Source organism: Argopecten irradians, chromosome 10, assembly GCF_041381155.1.
Source record: "Argopecten irradians isolate NY chromosome 10, Ai_NY, whole genome shotgun sequence".
Taxonomy (NCBI): Eukaryota; Metazoa; Mollusca; class Bivalvia; order Pectinida; family Pectinidae; genus Argopecten; species Argopecten irradians.
In genome coordinates this window covers 25,758,577-25,772,322 of record NC_091143.1, presented here as the reverse complement: position 1 = coordinate 25,772,322, position 13,746 = coordinate 25,758,577, and the positions used below count along the sequence as shown (strand labels likewise).

The 13,746-nt window shown below is 35.6% G+C and overlaps 1 protein-coding gene across 1 annotated transcript; it reads right to left on the bottom strand.

Moving 5' to 3' along the window:
• Nucleotides 1-886: 886 nt before the first annotated feature.
• On the bottom strand, nucleotides 887-5,520 carry LOC138333492 (ankyrin repeat and SOCS box protein 1-like). The gene is made up of 3 exons (XM_069281909.1): nucleotides 5,252-5,520; nucleotides 2,760-2,978; nucleotides 887-2,233 (listed from the first exon to the last, which is right to left on the bottom strand). The coding sequence occupies exons 2-3, from the start codon at nucleotides 2,965-2,967 to the stop codon at nucleotides 1,569-1,571; spliced, it is 873 nt and encodes a 290-aa protein (XP_069138010.1). The 5' UTR covers nucleotides 2,968-2,978; nucleotides 5,252-5,520; the 3' UTR covers nucleotides 887-1,568.
• Between the last annotated feature and the right edge of the window lie 8,226 nt (nucleotides 5,521-13,746).

Here is a 13,746-nt window from a genome sequence, read left to right as displayed (position 1 = left end):
CATATAAAATGCACAGTGTTCACAGCAGTGAAAACCGCAAAGCCGTATATTTTGGAGGGAATGATATTTTTCTAATTTCTCGGCACATTGCAATGATCGCGAAAATTTGATCCCCAAATATTAAAAAAATGGTTGAATGATATTTACCCTTTTATCCATATCATGCAAAAATTTAAAATCACAAACATATGATTTTCTCGATTTTAGAACAAATCGCGGTAACATATTAAAAAAGTATGTTTGGTCTGTGAACTGGATCATGTAGGTATAAACATTCATTTCCGTTTGTTTTCTGTTTATTTTCAGTACAGTAAAGTTCTTGGACGGTGCAATCTACATTGTAGAGTTTCACTGAACAATGAATCATATATATATGTTCATTAATATTGCATGGATTGTTTGTTTGTTTGTTTTTTGTTTTTTTTTTGTTTTTTTTTGTAAACAGTGGTGTACGGGAGGTAACTCTTATCAGCAGGTGGCCTTGGTTCCTTAGAGACCAAACGTGATTGGCTAATAAAATGTTATGTCCGCCTGCATGTGTAGGTGTGAGTGTGTGTATAGAACTTGCTGGGTTGTTTGTTGTAAAACACATATATGAGGTACAGATACCTTGGATAGAATCCGGTTCGCGTTTTAAAAAGTTTAAAACAGGTAATATATCTGCTTTATTTTTACGTAACATGTTGATATGCTCGTTGTGAAGGGCGCCATATCAATGCTAATCAGTAATCACCCTGAAAAACCAGTGTTCATAAACACCGATATTAACCCACGTCTGATGTATTTCGTTCATTTTCTTAATTTTTTACATATCAGCAAACATCAGGAGTTTCGAAATCCAGATATAGTGTCAGTTTAGTGTACTTGATTAAATAGAAGACACAAACTAATTAATGCTTTTATTTAACTTTTCAGGAATACAAAATTAATCTCTAAAATCCAATAACAACAAATATTGGATAGAGATATACAGAAGCTATGAACAGACTGGTATATTGGATGGCTACACTTGATATTTGTACATAAAGAATGTGAAATACATACACATATAAGTCTAAAGTATGTACCATCCAACCTTCTTTACACATACTTATCAATATGCATTGTATATATATTCATCACTGTATACAAAGAAAGCGGAATATACAGATACACTGTTGATAGGTACCGGTAACTAGGGCTGTATACCAAACCAAACGTCCCGGAAGGAGAACTTACTTACAATATACGCGGCCAAGACGCGAGCAAAATCGTTCAGACAATAGTTCTACAATGTTTATTTTGTAATAAATTACAACTATTGTATCAAAATGGTACACGTACAGGGACTTGAAAAATCTGGGCCCGGCACCATAAAACTTTCTCACACAAAATTTTACTGAAGCCTATGGAAAATCATATACTTGAGCAAATAATCTGTCTGAGAAAGTTTTATGGTGCCGAGCCCAGTTCTCAGAATATTAAAAACACTAAAAATTGAAAGCTTGAGAATGAACTTTTCGGCGCCATTGATTGTTATAGATAAAGCAAAGGGCAATAACTCTCATACAAGAAGCTTCTGCATTTCTTCATGTCTCTAACAATAGATATGATTTTAAACGTTGTGGAATATTTAGACTGTTAATCTTCTTCTGAACACTCACCCCACCCATCTGCTGCCGTATCACATATCGACAACATGTATTTAGTCTTCGCGGGTTCCGTTGGCAATGTTTAAGCAGTTGTGTAAAATTATCACTTTTAATGTTTGTGTTCATGTGATGGTTGAGCCAAAGTTCATTAGAAAGGTCATATCCGGCGTCAAGAAGTAACCCTATGGACTCAGCGTCATTGTGGTGTACGAGACTAGCAAGCGGGGTGCCTTTCCCGATGATGACTTTACTGTTCTGAACACATCCTCCCTTTACTATAAGGTCAACAAGCGCAGGATCTCCGTGTACGCATGCGTAATGCAAAGGGGAACATTGTAAAGAATCTCTCCAATTTATATCTGCTCCATTTGTGATAATTAATTTTACAATGTCGAGCTTCCTCCCAATGGTCGCTCGAAGTAATGGCGTCACATTCTCTTTATCCTCACTGTTGATGTCAGCGCCATGTTTTATTAACAGTTTGCACATTTGGTACTGATCGCCCACGATGGCCCAATGGAGAGCGCTCCGGCCAGTACAAGGGTCCCTAAAGTTCACCGGTGCGCCTTCCTCCAAAAGATATTGGACAATTTCGATGTGACCTGGAAACATAAAATCTACTCAATAAAGTTATTTCACTGCCACCTCCACTAATATCTCTATCAATCTAATTAAAATCAGACTTGTAATTTCGTTCCACTACGATGCTCTTCGATACGGTCCAATACAAGACCTAACAACTCCCCTTCGGGGTCTCCTTAACATGACCTCTGGCCTAATTAGCCTTTTATAATTCAGAAAGAATCAACCACACCGAAGATTCCGAAAGCGAGACACTGATTGACTAACCACGTACAGGGGTCATGCTGAGGTACCAGGAACGGTTAGTTGTTAAATCTGGCACAGGAACGTATCGTTGGGCATCGTAGTGAAGTGGAATTACAAGTCTAATTTTAATTAGATTGACATTTGTATCAAAAATTTGCACTCCTAGAACTTCTGATACTTCAATGGAAGATGAGGAAACATTATAAGTTTGTGAATCAGTTTTCAGAAAAATGTCACTATCAGTCAGAATGAGACACGGCGTGAATAATATATTGCTATACAAAACATTCTGAACATTACCTAAACATGCGGCTGCCCCAAGAACTGTGGCGCCCTCCCAGCGGGCTGGAGAATGGATGACTGCGTTCTTGTCCACACCATATCCCACAAGTTCCTTGACCTTGAACTTGTCACCAGAAAAGATGGCGTCAAACAACTGAGAGTCATTGGCTTCAGCACGGTTCATGGTGACTGTATCTGTAAAATACAGAAAATTAACACGGCTCATGGTGACTGTGTCTGTAAAATACAGAAAATTACATGACTCATTTCATAGTAATATATCAAACAATTTATCAATCATTGTGGATTTGAACACACGAATATGATAATAAGCTACATTTTTATATAATATCATGGACCCGCCGCGTGCATCAAAATCAAAACATGGTCTATGGGCACTCCGGTGGGTTCATACATAAAATTTTATATCATATATAAACTTTAACTGATTCTCAGATCCAAGTGGATTTGAAATATTGCAATTCAGCATTTGCATATCATTAGAGTTATCTGTTCAATTGCAAGCATGACGTCATACTTTGCAAAGAGGATTGCGTTTCACTGACAAAAATGACGTCACGTTGGATACCTACATACATGTAGACCGAATCATCTGTCTCTTAAAATGAGCTCCATTTCTTTTGTTGTCGTTTATTGATACGATCATTTTAGAATGAGCGTAATAAAAAAAGACAACAAAGAGACAAGGAACTCATTTTAAGCAACAGATGATTCGGTCTAACCTACATGGGAAGTGACTCTCTAATAAGGCTGGTAAAAACCACGAAATTATTGTATTTCATTACACCTACATTACATCTAGGCATACCTTAGGCGAAGATGAGTACCATTGTTGGTGACAAGACGTGAAAGTACAGCATCAGCTGAATAAGCTATCCATTCAGTTGACCAGAAGATCAAGTCAACTTCCGAAATCTAACAGTATACATACACACCACACACACAACACACACACACACACACACACACACACACACACACACACACACATGTATATATATGATGAATGTCATATTTTCTTAATTGTTTTAGCATGCCCAATATAAAGACAGTAAAAATGATTGATAGGTTTCCCGGTTTTGGCTTCGTTGATATTTTTGTATATCAATAACATGAAAAACTATCCGGATAGTCCCCTTTCCACTTCTCGTTCAGTGAATTTGTTTGCTTAATTAATTAATTAATTAATTAACGTCCTATCATGTAAGGACAGCCTCCCATGTATGCGGTGTTTTGCGTGTATGTTGTGCGAGGTGCGTGTCTTGGGAGACTGCGGTATAATCATGTTGTGACTTCTTGTATAGTGGAACTGTTGCCCTTTTTATAGTGCTATATCACTGAAGCATGCCGCCGAAGACAACAAGCAACACACCCCACCCGGTCACATTATACTGACAACGGGCGAACCAGTCGTCCCGCTCCCGTCATACTGAGCGCTAAGCAGGAACAGAAACTGCCACTTTTTTAGACTTTGTTGTGTCTCGGCCAGGGGACAGAACTCAGAGCCTTCCTCACAGGGGCGAGCGCTCAACTGAAGTCCAATAGTGAGATGGTGTCAAGGGAGATTTTAGGAAGAATAAAGTTATTTAGGAAGAAAGAAAAGACAATATCCTAAATTCAGTCGCCTCTTACGATCATGCAATAGGGGCAGCAGGTACAATGTCTATAATCCTTCGTTCAGTGAAGGATTATAGACATTTTGTATATCAATTAAATAGTTGACGTTTAATATACAAATGATTCATACATTTCATTCCTGTCCTAACTTGTAAGCGGATGCACTATATAGAAGAATGCTGCACATGCACATATGTGTTCTGTGCACCGAAGCTGGGTTAATGCCCGCTGTGTAATGCACAGCGCATCTAGTACCACGTAAGTGATTCACTAACCTCGATATTGTGAGTGATATCAGCCTTGGTCTACTTTCGGGATTGACCTATAGCCTATCGGATATCACCTACGTCTTACAGTACATACCCTAGATGACGAATATTAATCTTGTCCCGTGTACCCTGAATATCTTATTCCTTGTGACATATGTTTCATACGAGCTTGATACCTAATTTACATTTTGACATTTGCTGTTTGGTGTTAATGTGAATTATCGGTACACAAGCCAAACAAAAAACTTGTATCTTGTATCCCAGCATATAATATAGAGAATCATAGTGATTGGAATCTGCATAATAAAGTAAACAGTAATTTGAATATTCGAAGTTATTACCATATTGCTTTCATCTTTATACAAAGATATGTGCTGTAGATTATACATATATCAAGAGTAATCTAATTGATGGAAATTAAATTGCATATACACTGTAGCTGTTTCGTTGTTGTCAGAATTAGTTTACATGTTGATGCTACTACAATATTTCAATAGCACAGCAAATAAAAAAATATTATCTATTACTGTATATAATATATACCTGAAAAAAGATTTTTTTTTCTTTCTGCATTGCTTTCAAAACATAACAATACGTACCTACCTTTCACAAAAGCACCCCTCTCACACACTAGCCAATGTTTCTACTCAGCTGGCCGTGTGCGGTCAATGACCTCATTTCTTCACTGTCTAATCCATGTTAGTTTTAATGAGCTGCGAGCGGATTTGTTTCGACAGAGTCGTGTTTGAGGATACACATACATTTAACTGGCCGTAAACTTGACCAGAAAACAGAATTTAAAAATATGGAGGACACATATGTCTTCTTATCAACAGCTTAGATAGCACGAGTTCATCAGCTGATAGCCTTGTTTACATTCGTGACCGAATTACAGATTAAGAGTTATTCCCCTTTAAACACTGACGCTGGTGTTGGCACGTCTTCTAGTTATCAGTATGATTTTCAAAATACATAAATAACTTCAGGTTTGATATTCAAAACGTAAGTATGTGTTAGTAAAACGATAAAATATTATACAGAAAATGAATATGGCTCAAACTCATACATGAATAAGTAACTGTACATGTAGTAATAATATCGAATATTATAATTAGCATACCTGTGTATACATATCAGAACCTTTCCGTTGATATTCAAATATTTTGTATGTTTATTTACATTAAATACATGACCTTAAACGCATTCCGAGTCACTCACATCCTCGATACTTCAGGTGTTACTATAACTGACGTTATATCAACCCCTGGAGTATTGAGGATAGGTCACATGATGACCATGAACAAGTCCAAAGTCTTTATTTCGGCAAGCCAGATGCATGAGAAGTGTTTTGTTTTTCAAGATTAAAATGTTGATCCCCATAACCTTTCAAGATTGACCAATGTCTGAAATCATTGGCACCAGGAAAAAGGACGAAAAATGTTGAATTACGTAACGACAGTTTTAAACTCGCTTGTCATTTGGACAGTCTTAATATGGATTGTCGAACTGATTATAGATGATTTAATTTAGAAAAATATATAAATAATATGTCATCACTTGGTATGATAACTGGGGCTAGACATTCTACTATTATTTGTCAAGAATGGTAATCAAATTTTCCTTCATTGGAGAGCTACCGGAGTAATAATCGGTTCGATGACGTCATGGATGATTATGACATTAATTTTAGCAGACGTGATGACACAAACAAACATGTCTGACAGGCTGTTTATTCTCGAAGTTAATATAATCAAGGCGAGAGCTGAATTGTTCTTACCTTGTATGGTAACAATTATATATATTGGAGTCTGCCATGATAGAATTTTAAGGAAAAATGAGAATGTCACTTTCAAGTACGTTTATTCGACTCCAAATCACAGTTGTTAGTTAAACGAAGGGTTTTTGGACTGATGATATATTTTTTTTTACATAAAACTGATCAAGAAAACTATGTAAGCCTATCATCAGAAGAGGTAATACAGGCCATCGGTTGGATACATTCGTTATTGTAATGTTTTATGAGGATGATGCGGAAATATAATGTATTCATAAAATCTTTAGCTGTATTGGGTCTCGAGTTCCCCCCCCCCCTTCCAAAAAAAAAAAAAATACATTGGCCCAATATATTTCCGTATCCCCCTTGTAAAAAACTAATCGTATCCAGCTTAGATATATTAATAATGCTTACATGTACATTAATACTAGGAATCACTAATACGAGTAACCGATCTAACGAAATCACCTTACTCAGCTACATTTCAGCAGCAGCAAGTAAAACAGAATTCTGCAGCCAGCACTTCCCTGGTTCTATAACGGCACCGTCGTCTCCAGACTCTCCATTGACACTGGTATAACAGGTCTTCAGACTGATGCAATAAGGGGATTTAATATTCTGCGCATCATGGAATACAGGCCGGGTTTGCACATTTCATTGATTCAAATGCTGAAGAGATTGGTGTAGTCCGTATTATTAACAGCCAGTGGTAATGGGTGTTTTAGACCGCTGAACTCTGGTTTTGTCTCTTTATGCCATGGGTTAATATTTCTACAGCTTAATTCACCTCCTCACTACGTCATAGCAAAACTGAAGGCTCATTGTGCGAGAACAGATGAGATAGATACATGCAATTTGGTAATTTGATGCACATCATAATAATGGAATAACGGTACAATGTACTGGTTTAAATGATGGCTGTTTTTCTTTGTATTCTCTGTAGGCCCATGTTTATTTTCCTGAAATGTCCTCAGTTTTGCTAAGACATAGTCCAGGTGTTAGCCGATGTTTATGGGTTTTTTTCACCATCTTATGCTCAAGTGAAATTTTGGGAAAGAATATTCATACGCGACAGAACGTCTTTAGAAGATGACATCAAGGCTGTATTCCCACTGGATGCTACCGACGAAAGAATGTGTAACAAATTCTTCGAGATCTAATAGGCGAATTCAGGTGGCAAAAATACCGCAGGCATTTGGCGTTTCGCATGGTAATGTTTCAACAATTACTGTTAGGTCCCAGAATCATTTAGAGATGAACAACTGGCAATCAGAGCATCAGTATGCAGCGGCTGGTGGTAGCATTTTAGGCCAAAAGGTGATTTTCGTTTGCGCCTGATGACTGTTGATGAGACTTTAATTATGAGACAGAGAATAAAGCACATAGTCGTCAGTGGGTAGTACCTGGGTTCCCGAGACCAAAGTAGCCACAACCATCTGCTGGCAAGAGGACGGCCTCAGCATTTTGGTACGCGATGACATTTTTATTTTTATGTTGAACCTTTTTTTACACAAGTACAATACTTACTAACCCAACTGAGAACCGTCATTCATGAAAAAAACCCTTTTAGATGTTTTGCTGCAGTAGGACAACATGAGATTCTTTCTACATTTGCATGCTTTAATTGATGCAGACGATCATGAGTTTATATTGAACGGCCACATTTTCATTTCAACACTGTTTCACAGTAGACGGCAATACTATGTGCATAGAAAAAGAAGTGGTGGATCGCAAACGAAAATAAGTCAGACATGTTACGTATTAACTCTTTGTACCATAATGAATTTCTATAATTTTAGATTAATTTGAGGTAGACCCAATATTTGGAAAGACTCTACCTATCCGATCGGCTAAATACTGTTTTGGTGATGCAATGGAAGTAAGAATTGACCACTCCAAGGGTGGCTGGTTAATGAATTATTCGTCAAACAATGTATGTCCCTTCTCAGACATATATTAAAGGAAGTCACACTCGTTTCAAAGATGAACTTCGTCTTAAAATGCCTGCCCTCTCTTGACCCTCACAATGACCGGATGATGTAATTATCAACGGAGCATCACCAATTTATTAAGAAATAATTATCTATAAAGTGACTCAAGTCATTTTCCAAAGCATTTGCTAGTTTCAAATACTGTTGATATATTCCAGGTCTTACATTTAAAGCTTGTATAAAAGGAAGAAGCCAGGCCAACATTCATTGACGAAAAGTCGATTGGAATAGAAAGGTTTCTCATACAAGATATTGACGCATTCATATGTTTGAATTAAATTAAATTAAGAGTTTTGTCCCTTAGTATAGTTCTCGTTTTCATGATAAACGAGTTGTAACGCAATAGACGTCATGATAATTCTGTATTAATATTAATTATATTTAAGAGCAAATGGGATTTAAATAATATATAAAAACGGAATGATACGAAATTTAAAAAAATCGAATTTATGAAATGTTGGTTCATGTATCCCCATGCTTGTTATTTATCTCTGATGATATTAAATCAACGAATAACGAAAAAACAAAGTTTTTTTTTTATTCAAAATCAAAATCACTTTTACTAGCAAATATAACTCGGTGTTTTATGGCGACATTGGGAGAACAGGAAAGAATGGTAATACAACCGTGGAGAGCAAACAAGTATAAAGCCATAATGTTAAGGGAAGTGAAGTGTCCCTGTGATATCATGATAGCATCGTATTTTTTTTCCAGTTTCCATCAACGTCCATTTCCTTAAAGGTAGGTTTCGCCCAATGAAATATAAAGACTACGAAACTGAAATTTATCCTATACATAGATATAATCTTCAGATCATTTTCAATGCATACAGCGAACAATATGGGTGGTCAGTTGCCTAGCTTGACCAGGAAAATACTCCTCTAAAAATAGAGCGAAGTCAAGCTTTACATAGAACATGACGTATTTTTTCCAAAACGAGGCCGCAGCAACAAACGGAAGCGTGCAACAAAATGTCAGATAGAAGTGACAGTCTTGCCACGGCATGTTTAGTTAAAAAACAACAACAACAAATCGAAGTGCGAGGGACTGTTTATACATATCATATCATACGCTCGCTAACTTTGTACACCAAATCCATTATAATTTCCTCCACTTTGTTGCCGATTCAGATATATTTTTTCGTTCAGCCATTTTTTTTACTTTTAGTGCGTGACAATGCGCATGCGCCAAACTTCGACAACACAATCCATCGCAGCTTCATTTGCATATTATTTTGTCTGACGACACCGTAATAAATCAAGGATTTCCTTCAATTTTGTATTCAAGACACATTTGTTCAATCTCAAACACATAAAGAAATTAAATTGAGATATTTTAATAGGTATTTTTCATCTTTTCTTCCGCTTATCGCATTTCACAAAAACATATTTAGTTGGTTGGGCGAAACCTACCTTTAACACATGTGTCACGTGATTGTTTGTGGGGCACGTAAGTCACGAAATGCACAAGGACAACAAAAGCATGGAACAATTGAGTTTAAATCATTGTTAGAACTAAGCAACTAAGCATACATGTTATTTGTAGAACGTCGCTATTGTTTGCTAATAAAGTAAGCGACCTTCCACTAATGAATACGACCAATGATCTAGCACAACGACGAGTTTTATTATTGTCGGTATAAGTAGATTGTATGTTATTTGTTATCAAGGTCATTGGAAGGATTCTGTTTCTAGTATCTCTTTTGATAGTCATCGGTCAACAGGGGACGCAATCTATTTTTAATATAAATTTCAGTTCAATAAATCTATGAATTGATATCATATTTCACGCGAAAAAGAACCCAGTTCAATAAATCAGTGAATAAGTATAGTATTTCACATTGAAATAAACCTCAGTGCAATTAATGAATTAGTATAATATTTCCAAGCGAAAAACTATCAGTTCAATAAGTCAATGAATGAGCATACAATTTCAAATGAAGAACACTTCAGTTCAATAAATCAATGAATAAGCATAACATTTCACGAGAAAAAAAATCTATGAATCGGTATACATTTCAACGTGAAAATCCTCAGTAAAATAATATCGTTGATAAGCCATTTTATCTACATATTTCATTACAAATGCGATAGGACTCGAGATTAGTCGTATTCATTCACTCCTCAGTATAAGATAACTTTTTTTATTCATCAACCTTCTCAACCGAAGCTATGGTGGAAGACAGACCTTGTAGTAATACTAGAAAATTAGAATTATAAGCTATAACAGTTATGTAGGTACTATACGCCATATATTGATGTAATTGATATTTAATGCATAGTTATTCCCCAATTTGTTCATATTTGAATAAAGTATAACTGGGGGTAAATAAACATCGATAGAGATATTTTTGAAAATAAATAATCGTGTTTAATGATTACAAACCCATATAAACTACTAAATACTTATGTCTATAAATTAGTTCTGCCAATTATTTTTCCTCTTGTACAAAATAAGCCAGCACATTACTTTACATACAGGTATTCCAAAACAGCCACATTTTAAAACGTCATAGTACTTTAACATTATTGTATCGATATAATTTCTGAAACTACCCATGAAAAATGTATTTCCCGCTGCTTGAAAAACAATCCATAGACTTTCCACTTTGGGTCTGAATAAGCTATTATGGGACCAAACAGTTGACAATATGCCGACAAGGCTGTGGTCGATAGCGTTAAACAATAGCACTAGGACGCGGGACAATAGCACGTACTTTGTATAAGTATAACGTAACTTTCAACTATTGATTCATAAATAAATATTGACACAATAAAATATGAAAAATCGTTATGATATAAACAATGACGTCAAATAGAAACAGTTTTGTAATCGCAAAATTTTGTAATTAATGCTGTTTTAAATTCAATAATTAATGATAAATTGACGACGGTCAGAGTTTTCAAAAGAATATATTTTTTGTCTATCCCGTATTTGTCTTTTCTTAAGATCTTATTCGAGCTGCCAACCATCTACTTTCACCAAATTAGGCCTCAGGTCATAGAAGCCGAAGTAGATATTTATTCATGCAAAATTTATTCGTAATGGCAGCCATTTCGATCATTCCCTCTGGTTTTTATCAATGCATTTCAACAAATCAAAATTGTTTTTTTTTATCAAATTAGAAAGAAACCCCATATATATTTCACATATAGAGTACACTGCGAAAGACAATACTTTAAACATTGCTTGTTTGTGCTTTTTATGACACTTTAACGTCCAAAGTAACAATTAATATAATTTCATGGCAAAGGGCATTTCGATGATATCGACAGGTAGGAATATCGAATAAGAAAACCCCAAAATTTCCCAGTATTTTCAAGGGAATTAATTAACTGTATGATATGCAAAGTGCGAGCCAGAAGTGAAAGTCGTTAGTGCAATTAGTGTAATAATCCGTTGGGTTTCCAGATGTACACGATAATTCTTGTAAACAGTTTATTAAGGGCCGTAGAATACTTTTGAGGTAGTACATACATGAAAATATAAGAAAAGGCCCAATCTTCAAAATTCCAATACTACATACTGACAGCTTCAGTTTGCGGCCGCCTTTTCTATACATATGGGGAAGGGAGTCATGGATAATCACATTTGATATGATGCTTTGAAGTTCGCTCATTATATCATCAAGCGGTTCAAACGCTCTTATGACCTAACAAACGTAATCTTCATCCGGCAGAAGCTTTTAGTGCTATCGCTCTTTATTTGAAAGCGTTCATGTGATTTAGACCACCTTCAATATAATCAGCTGAACAAAAACGGAATATCTGTAATTTCTTTCTTCTCTAAATGGGGTTTCCCTCTCGAATGGGGGTTTTGGGACAAGGATAAAATGTGAATATATCAATAAAATATAAACAAAATATTCGGCTCCGTAAAGTGTATTTTCAACATTGCATAATTAATCGTTGGCCTACTGAAACATCTGGCTGCGCCCTTTAAGGACTTGCCTTCAGTCATATCAATGGTCCATTTTATTTTTGATGTCATTGAAGTATATGCACATACTAATCAACAAAATTAACTTTTGAAATCACAGAAATTCATTTTTTGTATGATATATATGAATTTAAACGTGAATTCGGTAATGTAAACTGTTAAATGGATATCGAAGATACTTATAATAATTAGACTTTAATATCATAACTGCTGAATTATTCAAGTAATGCGTTTACTTGCCTTGACTATAATTTGACCAACCATAGAAAGAAAACTACTGTTTCGTGAGAAATCTAATCTTTTCTATAAAAAGCCACATGCCGATCCCTGGTAGTCAGTAGTACAGACTGTACACACACATAATGAACAAAACAAAACAGAAGGATCTGCTTCGACTGAAGATGACTTCTGTGGGATGCTACATACTTACATTGTACAATACTGATATGGGACAATTAGAATGAAATGGAGATGATAATACAACACATCTCAATCAACTTTCATATATGTGTTCTAAAGGCCTTGCTCCATTTTTTCGAAAGAAATCTGCAGACCTGTGTTAAAACTTAATGTTTACTCCTTATGTTACTGAACCCTGATTTCGCGAAACAAATTGCAGTCAAAATGTGTTCTTCTTATGTTACAAGTGTACATATATAAATATTGACGTATTTTGTCTCGAGATATTGGGGTCCGGCTTAAATGTTGAATATCTCTCATTTGGACATTCCATCGTGAGGCTGTTACCGATTGTGATTCTACTTATATTAATGAGAACATGGCTCCTGTTGAAGGGAAAACAAACCATATGAACAACTTTGTCATCGAACATCTAAAAGATCTTATTTCATTATCTGTAATAGTTGTACTAATAATTAATTATTGACTATATTTCAGTTCCTATAACGTCTATCATCATTTTCATTTCACCTGTGATTTTGTTTTGCTTGTCGGCTGTTTTTTGTTGAAATAATCACAGTCACTAGTTTTGACATTTCATTTCAAGATATTTTATTGGTAATACAATAAAAACTAGTTTTGATATCATGGTTACTCTCTTAGAAACCAGCACAAGTCGTTCAGAACTCCGTCTAGTTTTACCCATAATTTTGAAGTTTCAATAAGCTTTTAAGGTTCTCTTGATGTACTGGCTCCGAGTTCCCGAAACAAAATTGCATACTTAAATCAAAGCGTAAGTATTTCGTTTTATGTAACTTTTTTATGTTAAACATTTGACTACTAGTAAGTCAGAGTTCGACTTCTGGTTGCTTCGAGAAATCGAAGCCTGGCCTTGCTCAGCTGAAATGTTGTATTGTATGGATGACCTCCCCTGTATTTCACTGGTCATTTGCTTATATGGTGGTAGTGATGGTTTGTATGTTGTGTGGGAGGCC